Source organism: Schistocerca piceifrons, chromosome 3 (genome assembly GCF_021461385.2).
Source record: "Schistocerca piceifrons isolate TAMUIC-IGC-003096 chromosome 3, iqSchPice1.1, whole genome shotgun sequence".
Taxonomy (NCBI): domain Eukaryota; kingdom Metazoa; phylum Arthropoda; class Insecta; order Orthoptera; family Acrididae; genus Schistocerca; species Schistocerca piceifrons.
This window is the reverse complement of record NC_060140.1, coordinates 876,894,186-876,915,948: the sequence shown is the minus strand read 5'-3', so window position 1 is coordinate 876,915,948 and position 21,763 is coordinate 876,894,186. Positions and strand designations below refer to the sequence as shown.

The window sequence follows — 21,763 nt, the reverse complement described above, 5'->3', positions numbered from 1 at the left end:
AAGGAAATCTTAATGTTAGGAAGTATACCACATTCCTGCAAGAGAAATTAGGCCTGTTATTGGATGAAATATCTTTAGGAACAAGGCACAGAATGTGGTATCAACACGATGGGTGTTCGGCACATTTTTCGCTAATGGCTAGAAATGAGTTGCAGAGACAATTCCCAAATTGTTGGATTGGACGCGGAGGAGACGTGCCGTGGGCGGCTCGTTCGCCACACTTGACGCTTCTGGATTTTTTCTTGTTGGGATTCATAAAAGACATTGTTTATAAATACGTTCCAACTACAGCTGAAGATATGCGCGAGAGAATTGTCACAGCATGTGCTTCGGTAAGTGCCAATGTGATAAGGAATACCACTCAAGCTATTATAAGAAGATTGCAATACTACATTGATACCAATGGTGCTCACTTCAAACATCTTCTGTAAATGGATGTTGATGCCACCTTTGTGACCTTCATTGACCTTCAAAGACCTTACTGTTACACATCATTGGATTCGTCTCGATAGTCGCTATCAGAAAATAAGCACCAAACTATAGCATCCCATTTAAAGAAACAAAGTTGACCTTCATATCTCTGAAGCGACCCCACCCAGCAACAAAGAACCAACGTCACATTATGGCCCCTCTTGTCCCACGCAACTTTTGTCCCACAAACTTTTCAGCTCCTATCAAACTTGCAAGGGGGCTTAATTAAAAAGAAAAGACTAATATTAATGAATAAATGCAATAATTTTACTAGCTGTGTGACCAGTTACGATGTCTCGTAACTGGTTGGCCTGACTAGTATTAGCACGAAATCTGACTGCATAAAATAAAAATAAAGAATGACAAGGAATTTCCATTAACACAATTGATTAATTAAGTCCCCTGCAACTATAAAAGCTACGAAACAACAAAGCACAAGTGTAACTGCTCTGTGTGTGGTAGTGTGACTCAACGTACATGTATCGGTCTCGGTTCTTTCTCAATACGACAAAATATTTTAAACACCATTTACAATGAACTAATTGAAAAACCACAAATACTATAATTGCAAATAGAAACCATAATTACAAGTCTAGTAAATGAACACGAGCCAGATGCTTTGTTGACTGTACCTGTGAGCAAGAGGGATTGTTATTAAAGAAAACTGTAATACCTTTTTACCTCATTTTACATTGACGAAAATATTCCATTACACCAGCATCATAAATCAAAAGCCCATCTCCTTTCTCAAATATATTCTGACAATTGCATCTTCTTCCATCTATACATTACACCAAGCGAACAGTACAACATTTCAGTCAACACTCAGATCGTCTACTCTCTCGCCCAACAGAACGACTGCCCTCGACATCCTCTGAACTACTACTGCCAGTGGAGGCGGCGGAATAATAATCTTTGGCGCAATCTCTGGCACTGTGACTCAGTGTAGCCACCTTTCAAACTTTCGGTGTTATCCTTGGAGGATGTAGTTAGTGACTCACCCTGTTTTTCTAGACTCATCACTTATCCTGTTTATTGTTAAGTTTGTAAATAGGCTTTAGCATCTATTGGCGTCTATCTTGAAACGTATATCGATTCAGATTTTTCAAAATGACCGTGACAGTTTGGCTCTGAGCAATATGGGACTTAACATCTGTGGTCATCAGTCCCCTAGAACTTAGAACTACTGAAACCTAACTAAACTAAGGACATCACACACATCCATGCCCGAGGCAGGATTCGAACCTGCGACCGTGGCGGTTACGCGGTTTCAGACTGAAGCGCCTAGAACCGCTCGGCCACAGCGGCCGGCTGTGACAGTTTACCGTGAGAGAGTTTTCTCAATGAACTGAAGTCTGCCACCTGCTTCACCTATACCTGACCCTTCGTGATCGTTCCAGTTCATATGCATACAAATTGTTACATCCAAGAACTTGTGTAAATTTACTGATTCCGGTAATGGCTCATTGATAATGTAGTCATAGCATTCTTTCGCGTTTTGTGAAGTGCGCAGTTTTGAATTTCTGAATATTTAAAACGAGTTGTCAGTCTTTACACGATTTCGAACTGTTATCAGGATTTGACTGGGTATTTGTGTTGGTTTTTGTATTGTACGACACAAAGAAGAATACTACTAGGGCTTAGATACAGATACAGACGAATAATGTCCAGCATCTACCGGGTGATCAAAAAGTCAGTATAAATTTGTAAACTGAATTAATCACGGAATAATGTAGATAGAGAGGTACAAATTGACACACATACTTGGAAAGACATGGGGGTTCATTGGAACCAAAAAAATACAAAAGTGCAAAAAATGTCCGACAGATGGCGCTTCATCTGATCAGAACAGCAACAATTAGCATAACAAAGTATGACAAAGCAAAGATGACGTTCTTTACAGGAAATGCTCAATATATCCACCATCATTCTTCAACAATAGCTGTAATCGAGGAATAATGTTGTGAACATCACTGTAAAGCATGTCCGGAGTTATGGTGAGGCATTGGCGTCGGATGCTGTCTTCCAGCATCCTTAGACATGTCGATCGATCACGATACACCTACGACTTCAGGTAACCCCAAAGCCAATAATCGCACGGACTGAGGTCTGGGGACCTGGGAGGCCAAGCATGACGAAAGTAGCGGCTGAGCACACGATCATCACCAAACGACGCGTGCAAGAGATCTTTCACGCGTCTAGCAATATGGGGTGGTTCTAATAAAACCCCACGTCATTCCAAGCATGTGTGTCAATTTTTACCTCTCTATCTACATTATTCCGTGGTTTATTAAGTTTTCAAATTTATACTGACTTTTTGATCACCCGGTACAACGTGAACTTTTAGGGAGACCCGAACCGATCTGACGGCGCCGTGTTGACCGTCGTGTTATCTGCAGCCAGTTGTTGGCGTCACGGGCCGCGCTGGCTGCGCTGCTGAGTCACGGACAGAGCCGTAGTTGGCCGAGCGCGGGGACAGCCAGAGAAGCCGCCATGTCTGCCGAGAGCACACCGTTCCGCACCCTGGCGGTGCTGATTTTACTGTCGGTGTCGATGGTGGTGGGCGGAGCTCCTCCTCCGCAACCTCCGGAGGACAACGAAGGTACAGTAGCTGCGTCTCTATTCTTGTCTGAGCCAGTGTGCTAAATTAGTCCCATCACAGACCTCATTAACGTAGTCACTGCCAGTGAGAGAGAAAAATGTCACAGATGAAAGTTGCTGGAAAGAATGTACTCTACATCCACATTCTATAAACTGCTGTGAACTTCGTGGAAGAGGGCATTTTTGACTGTGCCACATGTTAAGGTTTCGCAATGTTCCATTTGCTTATGCTGCATACGAAGAAAGACGCGTCGCCACGCGCGATTAGCCGAGCAGTTCCGTTTCAGCCGCGCTCGCGAGTGGCCGCTGTTGACTGCTGCCCTGCACTTCAGTGTTTACATCGCTGTACTTCTGCTTCACCGAGTGCTGTCCGTCCGTTAATCTCCGTGTTCGTTCCTATTCCTTGTGATCTGATCGCTCTTTATGGTCTTGCTGCTGCTAACGGGAATTTCGGTTGTTTAACCGCAATTGCGTCGCTGGATTAACCATGGCTACAAACCTCAGGAAGAATACTCTGGTATTTGATTTTGACAGGGAATCCCGTCCTGTTCAGCCGACATCCCTGGAAATAGATGACTGGATTACACAGGTAATTGGTCTCAATTCTGAAACCGTCCATACCTGGCAACTGGATCAGGAAAAATACTGTGTTTTTGTCAAGTTAATCAGTGCTTCGACTGTTGATAAAGTGTTACGGAAGTGGGGCTATGAAGTAGATTTTGTGCATAGAAATGGTTATAAAAGTAAGGTTTCCATCTATAGAGCGGACATTCATTACAAAACCGTTCGTGTATTGAATCTTCCCATTGAAATTGAAAATGATAAGATTAAGGAAGCTCTTTCAAACGACGGAGACGTTAAATCAATTGCAAATGAAAGATGGTCGCCTCGCTTTAAACTGCAGTGTTTCAAAGGGGTCCGCTGTGTAGAGATGGACGTTAAGACGAATGTTCCGTCTCACATAACTGTTTGTTGGTATAAGGCACAAATTGTTTATACAGGTCAGGAAGCTACATGTCATATATGTAACGAAACCGGCCACTTCAGACAGGAATGTCCGCTGCGAACTGTTGTTCTTAAAAGTAATTTGATACAGCTTCAGAAGCTTACCTTAAATGATCTGTTACCAAAGAATAGCCCGGATCAACTGGTTGAGGACGTTAACGGAGCGGGCCAAGCTCATGTCTCCGTTCACGATAACAGTCAATTTCCCCTGTTAACAACAAAGGGAAACCCTGTTACCACTACCCATGAGACTGAAACGCAACCGAAAAAACGACCTCTGGAAATAACTGATAGTTGTTCAGAGGATGAGCTGTCTTGTCCCACTCCCTCACTTCGCAAGCAAAAACAGTGCGATGAGGAGGCAGAGGAACCTGAAGGCAAAATGCGAATAGAAACTGATGAACAGAAAGATAATACACATACGGTACCAGAAAATGAAGGGGGTGTAATCATCATTAATTTGCAAGAAACAACAGGTGCAGTAGCCGATTGCAAAGATCAGCAGCTATCTGTTAATAAACAAATTCAGGGAGAGGTTACAAAACTGCAGTCTCCATCTGTTTCCCTCGATTAGAAAGTGAGTGAAATTAATAAAGAACGAGGAAATAGTGGCCAAACTGAAATCACGGTCAACACCTCAGGGCAGGCGCCGGTAACCGAAATTGCGAAAGCGTCTGCTGCTGCTCCAGATAAGCCGCGAAGTAAAATACCGGCGCAACCAAATGAGAATGTAGCTCGTAACCAAGGGAAGGGAAAATCCGGTAGGGGCGACCCAAGCCCAAAGAATATTCGGTCCGAAACGGTCTTATACGAATCACTGGAGGAAAAACCAGGAAGTTCACCAGGAAATCAGTCTGCTTGCGGTACAAGAGAAAACATCAGAAGTAGAAAAAAAACGGGACAGTAACTAATAAACTGATTGAAGTGTTATTCCATGTTCAGCCTTCCGAGAAAACTGTTACAGCTTGACTGAACCCTGAACCACAGGAAACTAAATTAGTTCATCGAAACAACTACATAGTGACAGCACAATGACGCAATCTTATTCTGTCACCACTATAAACGTAAATAAAATTACGACCGGTTTGAAATTATCGGCCCTTAAGGATTTTTTTTTTTTTTTTTTTTTTTTTTTTTTTTTTTTTTTTTTTTTTTAGCGGTCTAAGGCGCTGCAGTCACGGACTGTGCGGCTGGTCCCGGCGGAGGTTAGAGTCCTCCCTCTGGCATGGGTGTGTGTGTGTTTGTCCTTAGGATAATTTAGGTTAAGTGGTGTGTAAGCTTAGGGACTGATGACCTTAGCAGTTAAGTCCCTTAAGATTTCACAGACATTTGAACATTTTTTTTGAAAGACGCGTCGTACCCTTCCGTGGGAGCTGTTACTTGCCTAGTTTTATCTTCACTAGTTACACATGTCGGGATAAGCACGTAGAGTCAGAGGAATAATTTTAGTTTTAGGTTCATTTCAGAGTATGCTCATGCATTAGCTCCATACTTAACAATCATATAAACCGTTCACTTGACGAAAGATCCGTACCCAAAGACTGGAAAGTTGCACAGGTCACACCAATATTCAAGAAAGGTAGTAGGAGTAATCCACTAAATTACAGGCCATATCGTTAAAGTCGATGTGCAGCAGGATTTTAGAACATGTATTGTGTTCGAACATAATGAATTACCCAGAAGAAAACGGTCTATTGACACACAGTCAACATGGGTTCAGAAAGCATCTTTCTTGTGAGGCACAACTAGCTCTTTATTCACATCAAGTGCTGAGTGCTATTGACAAACGATTTCAAATCGATTCCGTATTTCTGGATTTCCGGAAGGCTTTTGACACTGTTCCACACGAGCGGCTCGTAGTGAAATTGCGTGCTTATTGAATATCGTCTCAATTATTTGACTGGATATGTGATTTCCTGAATGAGATTTTCACTCTGCAGCGGAGTGTGCGCTGATATGAAACTTCCTGGCAGATTAAAACTGTGTGCCCGACCGAGCTCGAACTCGGGACCATTGCCTTTCGCGGGCAAGTGCTCTACCAACTGAGCTACCGAAGCACGACTCACGCCCGGTACTCACAGCTTTACGTCTGCCAGTACCTCGTCTCCTACCTTCCAAACTTTACAGAAGCTCTCCTGAGAGTACCTGTGAGTACCGGGCGTGAGTCGTGCTTGGGTAGCTCAGTTGGTAGAGCACTTGCCCGCGAAAGGCAAAGGTCCCGAGTTCGAGTCTCGGTCGGGCACACAGTTTTAATCTGCCAGGAAGTTTCATATCAGCGCACACTCCGCTGCAGAGTGAAAATCTCATTCTGGAAACATCCCCCAGGCTGTGGCTAAGCCATGTCTCCGCAATATTCTTTCTTTCAGGGAAAGGCAAAGGTCCCGAGTTCGAGTCTCGGTCGGGCACACAGTTTTAATCTGGCAGGAAGTTTCATGTGATTTCCTGTCAGAGAGGTCACAGTTTGTAGTAACTGACGGAAAGTCATCGAGTAAAAAGAAGTTATTTCTGGTGTTCTCCAGGGTAGTGTTATAGGCCCTTTGCTGTTCCTTATCTATATAAACGATTTGGGAGACAATCTGAGCAGCCGTCTTCGGTTGTTTGCAGATTACGCTGTCGTTTATCGACTAATAAAGTCATCAGAAGATCAAAACAAACTTCAAAACGATTTAGAAGAAACATCGGAGTGGTGCGAAAAGTGGCAGTTGACCTTAAATAACGAAAAGTATGAGGTCATCCACATGAGTACTAAAAGAAACTCGTTAAACTTCGGTTACGCGATAAATCAATCTAATCTAAAAGCCGTAAATTCAACTAAATACCTAGGTATTACAATTCCAAACAACTTAAATTGGAAGGAACACATAGAAAATGTGCTAACCAAAGACTGCGTTTTATTGGCAGGACACTTAGAACAGACCTACTAAGGAGACACTACGCTTGTCCGGCGTCTTTTAGAATACTGCTGTGCGCTGTGGGATCCTTACCAGATAGGACTGACGGAATACACCGAAAAAGTTCAAAGAAAGTTGGAGACAGGTCATGAAATGAAACTACCTTGTTAAAGCAAATATGGTATAAAGCAACAGAGCAGTGTTACCCTCTGAGAGGAATTTTGTTATGTTGACCGTGTTGTACACAACAGAGGTGGCTTATCGGAAGTGAAAGTCAGAATTACGTAAATATTTAAACAGTAACAAACAATATTTTACCTATCTACAGTGTTCAAAGAATAAGGAAAACGGTCGCTAGCCTAATTAGACAAGAGAATGATTGACATTCTTGTTAAAGAAAATAAGTATGAGTAACTTTAACGGACAAACACAACCTATACTTTGCCACATGCGAGTGCAATGAACTCTGACACTTGTATATGTTCACGGTAAGATTGGAGCTGACAGATCAGAACGAACTATTTGCATAAATATAACTGATGACAATACACACTATTACTTTCAGGGCTTATTCAAATTGAATGGTCTTTATAACATTACTATTAATATTCACTGTATAATCATAAATTGGACATAGGTTCAGTATTACCTTTGAAACATTTTCCTGACAAAAAAATTGTAAATGTAGTTTACTGCAAAATTATGAACTGGTCATAGGTTAAGTCTCTCTCATCTAAATACTTTTCTATTTAGAATGAAAGTTAAATGTATTTCACTAAAAAATACTCCTCACTGTCTTTTGAATAAAGAAGTTACTGTTTTCATAGATAGTTGTCTTTCTATTAATTGTTATTTATCATCAGCATAAAGTATAAACTGTGGATCATATTACATTATTAACATGCACTTTCAAAACACAAGAGGAACCCAATACTGTACAGAATTTGGCTTGAATAGGAAGAGTAATTAAAACTTTCCATAATTAAGTAACTTTGTGCATTTGAACTACTTTCAATGGACGGGGGCCCCTTAATCTTAGCCACTGTAGCAGAGCAACCTAAACACACTTTCAATACACTAAAGAAACAAGATATTAGCTCTCAACTCTTACTGCAGTAAAACACAACTTGACATATCTGACAGAAACTGACTCACCTTTTGCGATTTGCAACAAGCAGCAATGTGATCATTTACTAAGCAAAACTTTACCATCCTCAGTTTTAAGAACTTTTAATTTTGAAATTGGCAACAACATATTAATAAGCAGTTTTAATAGAAAAATTATTTTCAGCAAGCATCACATACTTTAGCTCACTCTCTTGCCACATTAACTTCAACTTTCTTTCAATAAAGGACACTCAGTAAGCACTTTAGCGTGGGAGGGACCTTAAGTGGATAAGTGCCTGAGGATAAATCACGGTAGGTACAAGAGTTCAGTTATAAATTACCTTATATTTGAGCACACTAACAAATCCAATAAGCTGATCCTTCACTGTACATTACTACAGTGTTCCATTACACTGACTGCGCAATGTGGTGGCAGTTGCATATTGGTGGGTGGATTTGCAGGCAGAATTGCTGGATTCTGTCATTTCTTGGAGGCATTGGAAAGCGTCAGGAAAAGCGTCTCTCGGAACCAGCACAATATACAACTTTTACATGGGCAGTTCACAGTTTGGTAGCTCGTCCCGACTGACTCTTGGTTCCACCTTTTCTACCTAGGCCAACCACCATTTGCGCGCGCTACACAGTTCCATTCCCGAGGGGAACCACAACACGTTTTACATACAAAATAACTAAGAATCCTAAGGAAAATCAGCAGTTTACATAACAGCAAACAATCATTTTAAACAAAACATATCATTTGCACATATAGGTAGTTCTAAACAAAATTATTTAATTTTAAAGATAACCAAAGAGATTATATGAATAAGACAAAGATCATTTGCCCAGTTGTGCATATTACAGAGATTACACTTCATTACAGTATAGAATTAATCGTACACTAATTACAGAAGTTCAACGATTCAACGATGGGATGTTGAACAAAATAGAAAACTAAATGAATCAACAAAAGGTATGTAGTGTCTAGGCTATGGTGTTACAGCTTGTACTCTGGTGATTCATGTGAAAAGGTTTCCGACCTGAATGTGGCTGCATGACGGGAATTCACAGTCTTTGAACGCGAAATAGTAGTTGGAACTAGATGCATGGGACTTTCCATTTCGAAAATATTTAGGGAATTCAATACGTCGAGATCCACAGTGTGAAGAGTGTGACGAGAATACCACATTTCAGGCTTCACATTTCGCCATGAACATAGCTGTGGTCGACGGCCTTCACTTAACGACCGAGAGCAGCAGCGTTTGCGTATGGTTGTCGGTGGTAAGAGGAAAGCAGCGCTGTCTGAAATAACCGCAGAAATCAACGTGAGATGCACGACGAACGTATCAGTTAGGACAGTGCAGCGAAATTTAGCGTTGATGGGCTATGGCAGCAGACGGCCGACGCGAGTGCCTTTGCTAACAGCACGATATAGCCTGCCGCGCCTCTCGTGGACTCGTGACCACACCGGTTTGAGCCTAGACGACTGGTAAACCATGGGCTTGCCAGAGAGCTCCCGATTTCCATTATACCATTATAGGTTAGGAGCGTAAATGGTTAATATTTGTCGTATTTAACACGTTGAACATGCACACAGATGGTCAACCGATTTCGGTACGCACGTTCTAGAGTTAAGAACGGTTTCAACACTTGATTTAATTAGTGAATAATAACTTCGTCGGTCAATAGCATATACGTGGAGTAACCGGAATGACGATCACCAAGTCACTACCCCATTATAGAATATAAGTGCTACCACATAATCCTTCAATATGACCGACTGTGGACAATATTATGTGTATATGATAACAGTGATGCCATCATCTAGTCATACACAACTTTTTGTTAACATAATTAATTAAATCCATATAAGTATCACGGGAGGGTAACGTCACCTTGCCACAATCTACTGGATACGAAGTTTTGGTTCAGACGGCTGGATCAGTTTGAACTGATCTTTCACATCATATTTTAACCATTTTCCCGTCATCCTCCCATTGTTTAGACTAGTTCTTTAAGTACATATTGACCTTTGTCCGTCAATTATTTTAAGTGTGTTGACTGGAGCGATGTTCGCTAAGTCACATTTTAGCTTTGAGCGTAATTGACCTCTGTCGGTCAATAGTTTTAAGTGTGTTGACCAGAGCGATGTTCGCCAAGTCCCACTTTAGCTTTAAATAATTCCGCTATCATTCCCTAAGTCCAATGGCAGTGGTCACCAGGCCCGAATTATGATGGCGGTGTTCCACACACAGTTTTTACGATATGTATGTGGATCGCCTCCTTGAAGACAAATTGAGTACCCCATTGCGGCCACATCATCCCCTACTTTAAGGTTTTCTGTAACTCATAACCATATCTACGTCATGAAGCTCAATCAGGCACGTGCATTAGTTTATTTTGACTTGATAGACCATTTCAGGTCAAATATGCTAATCTTGAATAATGACCATCTATTTTATACGGCCCGTATTGCCGGATGTTAGAGATTAGATGTAAAGTTGTTCACAAGTTCATTCATGACCATTTGTGTGCTAACTCAATAGGATGTTCATGCGTTGTAACCATAGCTAAGCAAATGCTTAACATTAACGTCTCAAAAAAAAATTTAGACCTTGTCACAAATAATAACGATGTTGGCTTTATATTATCCTTCCCACTCCTAAGTTCTTTTTAGATGATTAAACTTCGCCGTCCGGATAAGCCGAGGGGTTCTAGGCGCTTCAGTCTGGAACCGCGCGACCACTACGGTAGCAGGTTCGAATCCTGCCTCGGGCATGGATGTGTGTGATGTCCTTAGGTTAGTTAGGTTTAAGTAGTTCTAAGTTCTAGGGGACTGATGACCTCAGATGTTCAGTCCCATACTGCTCAAAGCCATTTGAACCATTTGATTAAACTTCGTGCTTAAGCCCAAAATTTTCCTAGACAGGGCATACGTTGTAAGCACACGATGTCTTCCTCATATCATGACCAACGAATACTTCATAAATGTTAAGACAGTCGATCTAAGTACGTTCTGCACAGGATAACATATACGCCCTTTTCCTCAGCTGTACCTTTCTTTTATTTCCCTTTACTAGTAAATTAAATGTCAGGAGTACCCATCGCACAGTCTATGCGCAGGTGCAACGTACTGTGTCGGCCTAGGCGGGCCTCATGACGCTACGGTCAGCTCCAGTAAAAAAAAATAATGGCTTTGATCACTATGCGACTTAACATCTGAGGTCATCAGTCCCCTAGAACTTAGAACTACTTAAACCTAACTAACCTAAGGACATCACACACATCCATGCCCGAGGGAGGATTCGAACCTGCGACCGTATCGGTCGCGCGGTTCCAGACTGTAGCACCTAGAACCGCGCGGCCACCTAGGCCGGCTGTTCTAGTGCAGCACTCCTGGCTGCCGCATCGCGGTCGCGAAGTGGGGCCGAGGCAGTTTCAACTAAGTTTTTACAGTATGACGATAATTCATGGATTTTTAGTTTTAGCTTGACGATGTCCACTATGGGCAAACGGTAGTTACTTTTATTCCGAAGAAGGTTGGATTATCCCGACTGAAACCTAGGTAAAGCTAGGTAAACTTTGCAACTGGGGCTGTTGGTTTTTAAAATTAAAATTAATACTGAACATACATCTTCTAATCGCTCTCTAAGAACTGCTTTGCAATCTGTGCTGTCTGTCTTTACCTTCTTCTTTCGTTGTACTCTTTTCCAATCAGTAGGAATATTACTCCTGCGCTACATCGTGGTCGGAAGTAAAGCTAATACATACCCTCTTTTTTTTCCAGAACGTGTCAGTCCTGTGACGTTATTGTGTTTTAACGATGTAAGCTGCTCTTCAGTAATTATGGTGGTTGTTATGTCAGTCAACTTAGTAGGAGAATGGATTTTGCGTAAGATGAAAGATGCACGTCAGTAAATTTATTTTGAAAGAAACATCGCTGTGTTGCGACTGCAGAATGGCAGTTATTGATGCAATGAATTTAGTTACAGCGCTATTTCATAGACTTAATAAGAGATTACTGAGTAAAGATGGGTATCTGCTGTGCTTTCGGCGACTCGAAGACGTATCTTCATAATTTTTACGCCACTCTTGATATTCAAGTAGAGGAGATACACGATCTTTGTGTATTGCCGTTCTGAGGATTTAACCGAAAAAGGGAGGGACAACTGTTTACTCAGATCACGTTTTTTGTCAGGTACTCATTTACATATGTTGGCTCTGAGCACTATGGGACTTAACATCTATGATCATCACTCCCCTAGAACTTAGAACTACTTAAACCTAACTAACCTAAGGACATCACACAACACCCAGTCATCACGAGGCAGAGAAAATCCCTGACCCCGCCGGGAATCGAACCCGGGAACCCGGGCGTGGGAAGAGAGAACGCTACCGCACGACCACGAGCTGCTTACATATGTGTTTTATATAACATTTCCACTGTCTAAGTAATTCACAGATCTTTTGAAATGTTCTATCGTTTTTACATATGAAGAAGAGATTGGTAGGAAACAAATTTCTGGACAACCTCATGAAACTGTGCCAGCAGTTGCAGAATAGTTTCAAATATAGCACCAAATGCGGCAGTTCTGCTATTATAAAGAAAAAAAAATGGTTCCTGTTAGGCAAACAAATAAGTATTAAATTCTATAAGATTTATTACATATCTTCTAGATACAATCATGCATCAGGCTTTTAATTATCACCGGTTTCGGGTATAAGTGACCATCTTCAGAAACCAAGTCTTAGGCGACAAACATTTTGTGACTGGTCTTCTTCAGTTCTGAAAGAGTCTAAGTCATTTCGGTGTAATTTTACCATATTCCTCACATCTGCTACTTCACGTTCCGTTCACATGTGGATCGACGCGAAAACACTGTACATATATCTTATAATCGCTCTCTAAGAACTTCTTTGCAATCTGTGCTCTCTGTCTTTGCCTTCTTCTTTCATTGTAGTCCAAATAAGGCAACAATCAGCTTTATTCCTTCATAAGTTCACATTTTCTCTCCTCTCATCTGCTGCCAATTTTATTCGTTGTCTTCTTGAATTGTTTTGTCTTGAATCTTCATGCACTTTCCCAAGGCAATTGGATCTCCGTCCTAATCTTCCAGAGTGTACACACACACACACACACACACACACACATACGAAAAACAGAGAGAGAAAGGGAAAATGAGAGAATAAAAATATGTGCATGAAATATCAGTTATACTTATTATGTAAATAAAATAATCAATCGGAAAGACAAGTATCAATATTTGTACCCTGAATGAAAGTTTTAAATTATAGTTTGGCACGTTGTAAAATCAGGTGAAACACAGGACGTGTCATGTGAGGGAGATTTTGAATGTGGGTCCACATCAAACGAAAGTAGAAAACTCATCAGCGATGATGAATAACACGAGTTAACTGTATGAAGTGTTTAAATTTAGTTAGATTCCATATATTAACTGTTAGACACAACCGAGAAACGTGAAACTTGTCAACTTGCCAACTGAACATGCTTTTCAAATAACAAACATCAAGCGTCTGTGATTCTTGAGTTTCTCCCGGCGTATTTGATAATCAAAATATCCACGGGTGTGCTGCCGGTCTATAGTGTCCAACGGGCAAGAGTCTGTATTGAAGGATAACGTTGCAGATCATAAAGACAGATTCTATTATATAGTTTTAATTTAGTTTTAAATTTCCTGTATCTGGTATCCGTACTCCTGCTTACAATTATTTTCACCAGAAGGTACACCACATTAACATACATGGAAGCAACTAATCTATATGGAAATTATTTGCAACGTATGTAACAATGCATTAGTAACTTACTTCTATTGTTTCTATAAACAACGCGAAAGAAAAATTTAAAAGCGGTTAACTCTTAGAATTTCGAGCTAGTTGATGACTCCTCCGCGTGATGCATTATCAGTACGATATAATAAGCATATAACTCGTTTATATGCAATAAATACTTTTTCATCCTTAGTTTCATTACCTCATGAGATGATTTCGTAACAGAACAGATAGTGAATTTACGCAAAACGTGATAGCTTTATTTCGTGATAAACGATAGGAATATAGCTCGTTTTTATACAAGTCGAAAAGCATTGCGCTTTTACAAAAAAACCATGTAGGTCCTAAGGAGTGCGATACGGTACGTATGCCTACGAGGACTAAATACACAAACGTAAACTTTGGCCGAATGACTCATCACTGAGTATCAGCAACATATTTGGGTCACTTGGCGATAACGTTCTTTTTATTTGCATCCATAAGTTAGTCGTATATATCATTTTGGTCCCTCCTGCCCCCTGTCTGAACCGCAATCACTTCAAAAAATGAAAAAAAGAAAGAGAACTCGTAGGTCAATGAGGAAAAAACATCACTAACAGCGTACTCGAAATGACAGATCTGTCGTTGAGTAAGAAATTAAACTTGACACAGTTAAATAATTTGTTTCTCATGCTGAACGCGCTATTGCAATCAGACCTGTCTCGTCATTAAAGATCTCTAATGACCTCGATATTCTCTTTTTTCCTTTTAATTTTTTTTTTTTTTGTTGAGGTTATTTCCTTCATAGAGTGTATCAATGATGGCAAACAGAGTATTCAACAAATTATTCACGTGATATTTATTAATGCTATTTATTGTTGCAAACGACGGGAATAATGAGTGAGTGCAGACAGAGAAGCTGTCATAATGGTCTGGAAGCCTGAAGGAAGCATTCACCAACCTCTACATCTGCATCTGCATTCATAGTCTGCAAGCCACTGTGAAGCGCATGACAGAATGTACTGACCATGGTATCACATGTCATGATTTGTTTCTGTTCCAATTATTTACGGAGCGCGGGAAGAATGACTCATTAAATGTTGAAATTAGTCTAATTTTCTCTTCAAAGTTCCTACGAGCAGTGGGAGCGATACATATGGGGCTGAAGACTATCTCTAGTTTCTTCACTAAATACTAGTTCCCTGGTGTTGGTGGGTTATCGTGGAATGATAGGTCTGCCAATTTAGGTTTTTGAGGTTTCTGCGGCATTCTTCAGTGAGTGAAGCAAACTTGTGACCATTCGTGTCACTTTTCTTTGTATACATTTAATATCTGTTGTTATTCCTATTTGGTATATGTTCCATGGATTTGAGCAATATTTTAAGGTAACACGTACGGCTGTTCTAGAGAAATCAAAAATGCATAGCATTGGAAGCTCTTATCATTGGGCATCAACTCAGATGGGTCGGACATGTCCAGCGGATGAAAAATGACAATCTTCCACGCCAAATGCTGTACAGCGAAGTGAGCACAGGTAAAAGGCCACGAGGTGCCCCTCTCAAACGTTATAAGGATCAGTACAAGAAAAATCTGAAAAACTTGAACATCGATCCGAGTAACTGGTCCACAATAGCAGAAGACCGAAGTCGCTGGCGCTCAGTTACCTCAAATGCTCTTCAAAACTTTGAGCTGGAACGTCGAAGAATGGAGAATGACAAACGCCAGAGACGTAAACTCCTCCAGGCTCAGCCGCGTCCTCCACCTTCCATCAGCTGTAACGTCTGTGGCCGCCTGTTCCACGCTAGGATTGGATTGCTAAGCCATCAACGACACTTCCACGCCTGAACCGTGACAAAGGAAATCTCAGGAGAGAAATGAAAACTCGGATACGAGTATCAGCCGACGACGACGACAAATGGCTTGTACGCAGCCTCCATTGTAGACTGACTGTATTTTCTCGATATCCTGACAATTAATCGAAGTCAGCGATCTGCTTCAAGTACTATTGAGCCTATGAGATGGTTCCATTTCATACTCCTGCAAATTGTGACATCCAGGCATTTGAGTGAATTGATTCTGGTTATGAGTCACTGATACTGTAACCACGGGATACATAGGCTACTAAGCTTTTTCGTTTTGTCAGGTGTTTAATTTTACATTTCTGTACATTTAAACAAAGTTGCCAGTCTTTGCACAACTTTGAAAACTTATTAACAACTGACTGAATATGTATAAGGTCTTTTAGACAGTATTATAATTATAAATATCTGTATCATCTGCGAAAAGTCTGAGGTTGTTATTAATGTTCTTGCCACATGATTAATATACAGCATGAACAAAATGTGCCCCAATACACTTCCCTGGGGTACATCCGAAGTTACTTCTATTTTTATTGATAGGATGCTCTATCAGCCTACCAAAGCATCCTTAACCGAGTCACACGTTTTGTTTGATACCCCATAAGATCGTATTTTTGTTAAGAAAGGTTAGTGTGGTGCAGATTTAAGTGCTTTTCGGAAATTAGGAAACTCTGCATCTATCTGATTTTCGTGATTCATGGCTTTCAGGATGGCTAAATGGCTCTAAGTACTATGGAACTTAACATCTGAGGTCATCGGTCTCCTAGACTTAGAACTACTTAAACCTAACTAATCTAAGGACATCACACACATCCATGCCCGAGGCAGGATTCGAACCTGCGACCGTAGCAGCAACGTGGTTGCGGACTGAAGAGCATAGAACCGCTCGGCCACAGCAGCCGGTCTTTCAGGATGTAATGTGAGAAAAGTGCAAGGTATGTTCCAGTTTCAAGAATGAGACTTTCACTCTGCAGCGGAGTCTGTGCTGATAAGAAACTTCCTGACAGATTAAAACTGTGTGCCGGACCGAGACTCGAACTCGGGAGTGAAAATCTCATTCTGGAAACATTCCCCAGGCTGTGGCTAAGCCATGTCTCCGCAATATCCTTTCTTCCAGGAGTGCTAGTTCTGCTAGGTTCGCAGAAGAGCTTCTGTAAGGTTTGGAAGGTAGGAGCCGAGGTACTGACAGAATTGAAGGTGTGAAGACGGGTCGTGTGTCGTGCTTGGGTAGCTCAGATGGTAGAGCATTTTCCCGCGAAAGGCAAAGGTGCCGAGTTCGAGTCTCGGTCCGGCACACAGTTTTAATCTGTCAGGAAGTTTCTTATGTTCCAGTTGACCGATTTTTTCCCTATCCAAGCTTAGCATGCTCAAGGTAATTCTGTTTGAGATGCCTCACTGTGTTTGAGCTCATAACATATCTAGGATTTAACAACAGATGGACGTTGATGAGATTTGCCAGTACTTTCTTTGATCTTTTCTGTTATCTGGTTGTGCATAGGCATGGGCTGCACATTTTTTCCAATCATTGGGATCTGTAGCATTTGATGATTACAATTGGTGCTATCTCATGGCTTCCATTGTTTTCAACGTAAACTCCCCTTTTCCATTGCCCTCCCACACCACTTTAGGCCATTTGGAATGATCACCGGCGTTTATTTAGGTTCCAGCTATAATTGCTTACCCAATTAGGGTGGGCGGTGGTTATTTATTTAGCATCCTTGTAGTTTGACATTTATTACTCAAAATAATTTATGACCCAATATGGGGAATCCAATATGGTCAACGTCAAATTAAAAAAAAAGGCAGTGTAAAATGGCCAAAAATCATAAAAAGTTGTATATTTATTTAAACACTTAGAACATTTGTCAGATGCTTCTAGAATTGTCTATAGCAGTATTTAATTATCAGCTCATCGTTTATTATCACATAATACCACATGAAAGGAACTTCTAGCACACCTAGGGAGTCTCTAGGATTATATATTATTATTATTATTATTATTATTATTATTTTTATTATTGTTACAAACTTTCTTTTTTGGACAAGGAAAAGGAAGGTCTTGGATCTAGCCCACCTGTTTAAATGAGACATTTCTCTTAGACAAAGTACATATCTCCCACATAATAATTACACTGTGGTGGTTTTGGGGTTAACTTTCTTTAAACAAAGTACACTCTTGCTGTGTATCAATTCCACTGTGGAAGTGCAGGAACATATTTCACACAACTTCCAATGGTAGCCTCCTGGTTCTAGGTTTAACAACTACTGCCCCACGTCCCCAGACATGCATGGAGCAGTGTTTAATTATTGCTGACTGCATGACGAACACTAGAGCAGTTGTGTATTGTGCATTTGAGAGCACACAGGTCAGTGGTCAGACAGGCATCCCTCAAGGGTAGGCATCTTATGGCTGTGTTATCTCATTCATATCTCATTCACCGGACATGGCAGGGCGTGTCAGGGCTACATTTTTTTCCCTCCATCATCTTGTAAGCGATGGACCATCAATCCTCCCGTGAGGCGGATAATGTCTACCATTACTGGTGGCAGAAAAAAAGATACTCATGTTCAGAAAGAACAGAACACCTTGAAGGACTAGAGATAGGACTTTCACATTCACAGATCATGTACATTAGTATGTTCTGCAGAAATGATTGAACGTATGCCTACGAGAGTGGAAGCTATCATCAAGGCTAAGGGTGGGTCAGCACCATATTGAATTCCAGCATTACCTATGGAGGGCGCCACAAACTTGTAATTCATTTTCAGCCACGTGTCCGGATACTTATGATCACATAGTGTATGTGGTGTCCTCTTCCTTTTTTTATACAGTTTTGCCGTAAAGTCACACAGCATCTGTTGCAAATTCTGATTACTTCCTCAGTATACTGTTTTTCTTAAGTGTCTGTAATATTACTAATGGGGAAATTGTGAAGCATTTTGACATATGGATGTAGGTAACAAATTTATAATAGTTACATTAAGGAGGGTTTTTGTGGTTACGGATTCGAATATATTCCATGAACATCTCCCACATCACCCTTGAGTTATTATTAGGTTAGCAGAGTGTACAAGCTAGCTCTTTCCGATGTGCATTAATTGAGTTCTGAATGGTGTTCTGGTCTTACATTATGAAGTATCTGTTAAGAGATGATAAGGAATTAAGTAGTACACGCCTAAATGTGTTAACAGTTATACTATGCAGGGAATAAATGATTTTGTTAACCCTGTGGAATGCTGCCAGTACTATCCCAAACCTAACATGGGCGGAACCGCCCCGATCCTCACCTGAACGGAACATGGGTGGATGTGCCTCCGAAAGCTATGTCAGATCTAACGTGGTTGGCTGCACCCCCGATCAATACCTGTAACAATGCACTTATTACTATATATTACCCGAAAATTTAATTTTCATTATTCAACGTTCATGAACAGCAAGATAATTTAGTCTCCTGGAAGAGGTCGTAGCAGTGTTAGATTTGTACATGCTCACACCGTTTAGCAGTAGTCATAATAGTTAAATTACAAACAGATACCATCAAGTGACAATCTTATAATTGGTTATCTGTTAATTTGATTCTCTACATACTTGTAGCAATGAATATTGCTTCATACAGACTATTATGTTTCAAAATTTATTTATTATTGGTTAAGGTATTTAGTACCTAAATACACACATCAAAAAAAAGTTTTGCATCACCTTGGTTCCGAGAGTTCAAATGGTTCAAATGGCTCTGAGCACTATGGGACTTAACATCTATGGTCATCAGTCCCCTAGAACTTAGAACTACTTAAACCTAATTAACCTAAGGACATCACACAACACCCAGTGGTTCCGAGAGTTTCTGAACCTGTACAGAAAATTGGAGTAGAGATCAACATAAACATCATTTCCGCCTTTTTTGTTGCTCATGAAAACCACATGTTGCATGTTGTACCACCATACAGCGAGACCTTCAGGAGTGGTGGTCCAGATTCTCCACACACCGGTACCTCTAATACCTAGTAGCACATCCTCTTGCATTGATATATGCCTATATTCGTCGTGGCATACTATCTACAAGTTCATCAAGGCACTGTTTGTCCAGATTGTCCCACGCTTCAACGGCGATTCGGCGTAGATCCCTCAGAGTGGTTGGTGGGTCACGTCGTCCATAACAGCCCTTTTCAATCATCCCAGGCATGTTCAGGAGGGTTCATGTCTGGGGAACATGCTGGCCACTCTAGTCGAACGATGTCATTATCCTGAAGGCAGTAATTCACAATATGTGCGCGATGGGGGCGCGAATTGTCGTCCATGAAGACGATTGCCTCGCCAATTTGCTGCCAATATGGTTGCACTATCGGTCGGAGGATAGAATTCATGTACTGTACAGCCATTACGGCGCCTTCCATGACCACGAGCGGCGTACGTCGACCCCACATAATGCCACCCCAAAACAGCAAGGAACCTCCACCTTGCTGCACTCGCTAGACAGTGTGTCTAAGGCGATCATCCTGACCGGGTTGCCTCCAAACACGTCTCTGACGATTGTCTGGTTGAAAGCATATGTGACACTCATTGGTGACGAGAACGTGATACCAATCCTGAGCGGTCCATTCGGTATGTTTTTGAGCCCATCTGTACTGCGCTGCATGGTGTCGCGGTTGCAGAGATGGACCTCGACATGGACGTCGGGAGTTAAGCTGCGCATCATGCCTATTGCGCACACTTTGAGTCGTAACACGACGTGCCGTGGCTGCACGAAAAGCATTACTAAACATGGTGGCGTTGCTGTCCGGGTTCCTCCGAGCCATAATCCGTAGGTAGCGGTCATCCACTGCAGAAGTAGTAGCCCTTGGACGGCCTGAGCGAGGCATGTCATCAACCGTTCCTGGCTCTCTGTATCTCCTCCATGTCCGAACAGCGTCGCTGTGGTTCACTCTGAGACGCCTGGACACTTCCCTTGTTGAGAGCCCTTCCTGGCACAAAGTAACAATGCGGAGGCGATCGAACCTCGGTATTGACAGTCTAGGCATAGAAGAACTACAGACAACATGAGGTGTGTACCTCCTTCCTGAGAGAATGACTGGAACTGATCGGCTGTCGGATAGGCGCTGATAGGCGCTGCTCGTGCGTGGTTGTTTACATTCTTGGGCGGGTTTAGTGACATCTCTGAACAGTCAGAGGGACTGTCTGTGATACAATATCGACAGTCAATGTCTATCTTCAGGAGTTCTGGGAACCGAGGTGATGCAAAACTTTTTTTGATGTGTGTAAAATAAACGATCAAACATTATTGTTAAAATGAAAAAATAAAAAAGGTTCAGAGAAAGAGTAACGCTTGTAGGGAAACCAGAGGTGTAAGTTACAGTAAATAATGAAGAACAATAAGTGGCTTGTTAGTCCATATTTTGTATTTAGTTATCTATGACATCATGTAATGAGCAGTCATGGACTCAGTCCATCGATAAAGCTTCTAATTTGCAGTTATACTCTGCCCAATCACATTAATGTGACGAACTGTCAAGAGCCTTAATAACCACATTTTGCCGTGCGAATCGCTGCGAGACGTGCAAGAAGAGCGTCGCTGAACTTCTGGAAGGTACTGATAGGGATGTGGAGGTACGAGGGTCACTCCAAAAGAAATGCACACGATTTTTGTAAAAATACAGTTTTCATTCTGCATGTGTGAAAGTTTTATAGTGTGTAGATAAATCCTTCGCGCTTGTTTTCAAACTTAGTTTTCAACCTGTTCCCGTGAGTGGCGCCGTCACAGCATGTCTTCAAGATGGCTGCTACACTTGACGTTCGTCACAAGCAGCGTGCTCTCATAGAAATCCTGTGCTGTGAAATCGAGACAGTGGGAAGCATCCACAAGAGGCTGAAAAAGATGTATGGAGATGCTGCTGTCGATCGCAGTACAGTTAGTCGGTGGGCAAGCACGTTACGTGATGAAAGCGGGCACGGCAATATTGAGGATAGTCCTCACAGCAGCAAGCCTCGTACTGCACACACTCCAGACCATGTGCAGAGAGTTAACGAATTGGGATGAAAGCGGGCACGACAATATTGAGGATTGT

General features: G+C 41.5%; 1 protein-coding gene across 2 annotated transcripts in view; it reads left to right on the top strand.

Moving 5' to 3' along the window:
• The first annotated feature begins 2,907 nt into the window (after positions 1 to 2,907).
• The window catches only part of LOC124789960 (collagen alpha-2(IX) chain-like), a 31,008-nt gene continuing 12,152 nt past the window's right edge, over positions 2,908 to 21,763 (top strand). Inside the window, exon 1 of one of the 2 annotated variants that reach the window (XM_047257492.1) lies at positions 2,908 to 3,073. In XM_047257492.1, the coding sequence (XP_047113448.1) occupies positions 2,965 to 3,073 (109 nt within the window). In that variant the 5' untranslated portion in view covers positions 2,908 to 2,964. The remainder of the gene's footprint in view (positions 3,074 to 21,763) is intronic. The other variant, XM_047257494.1, reaches the window with a different exon arrangement.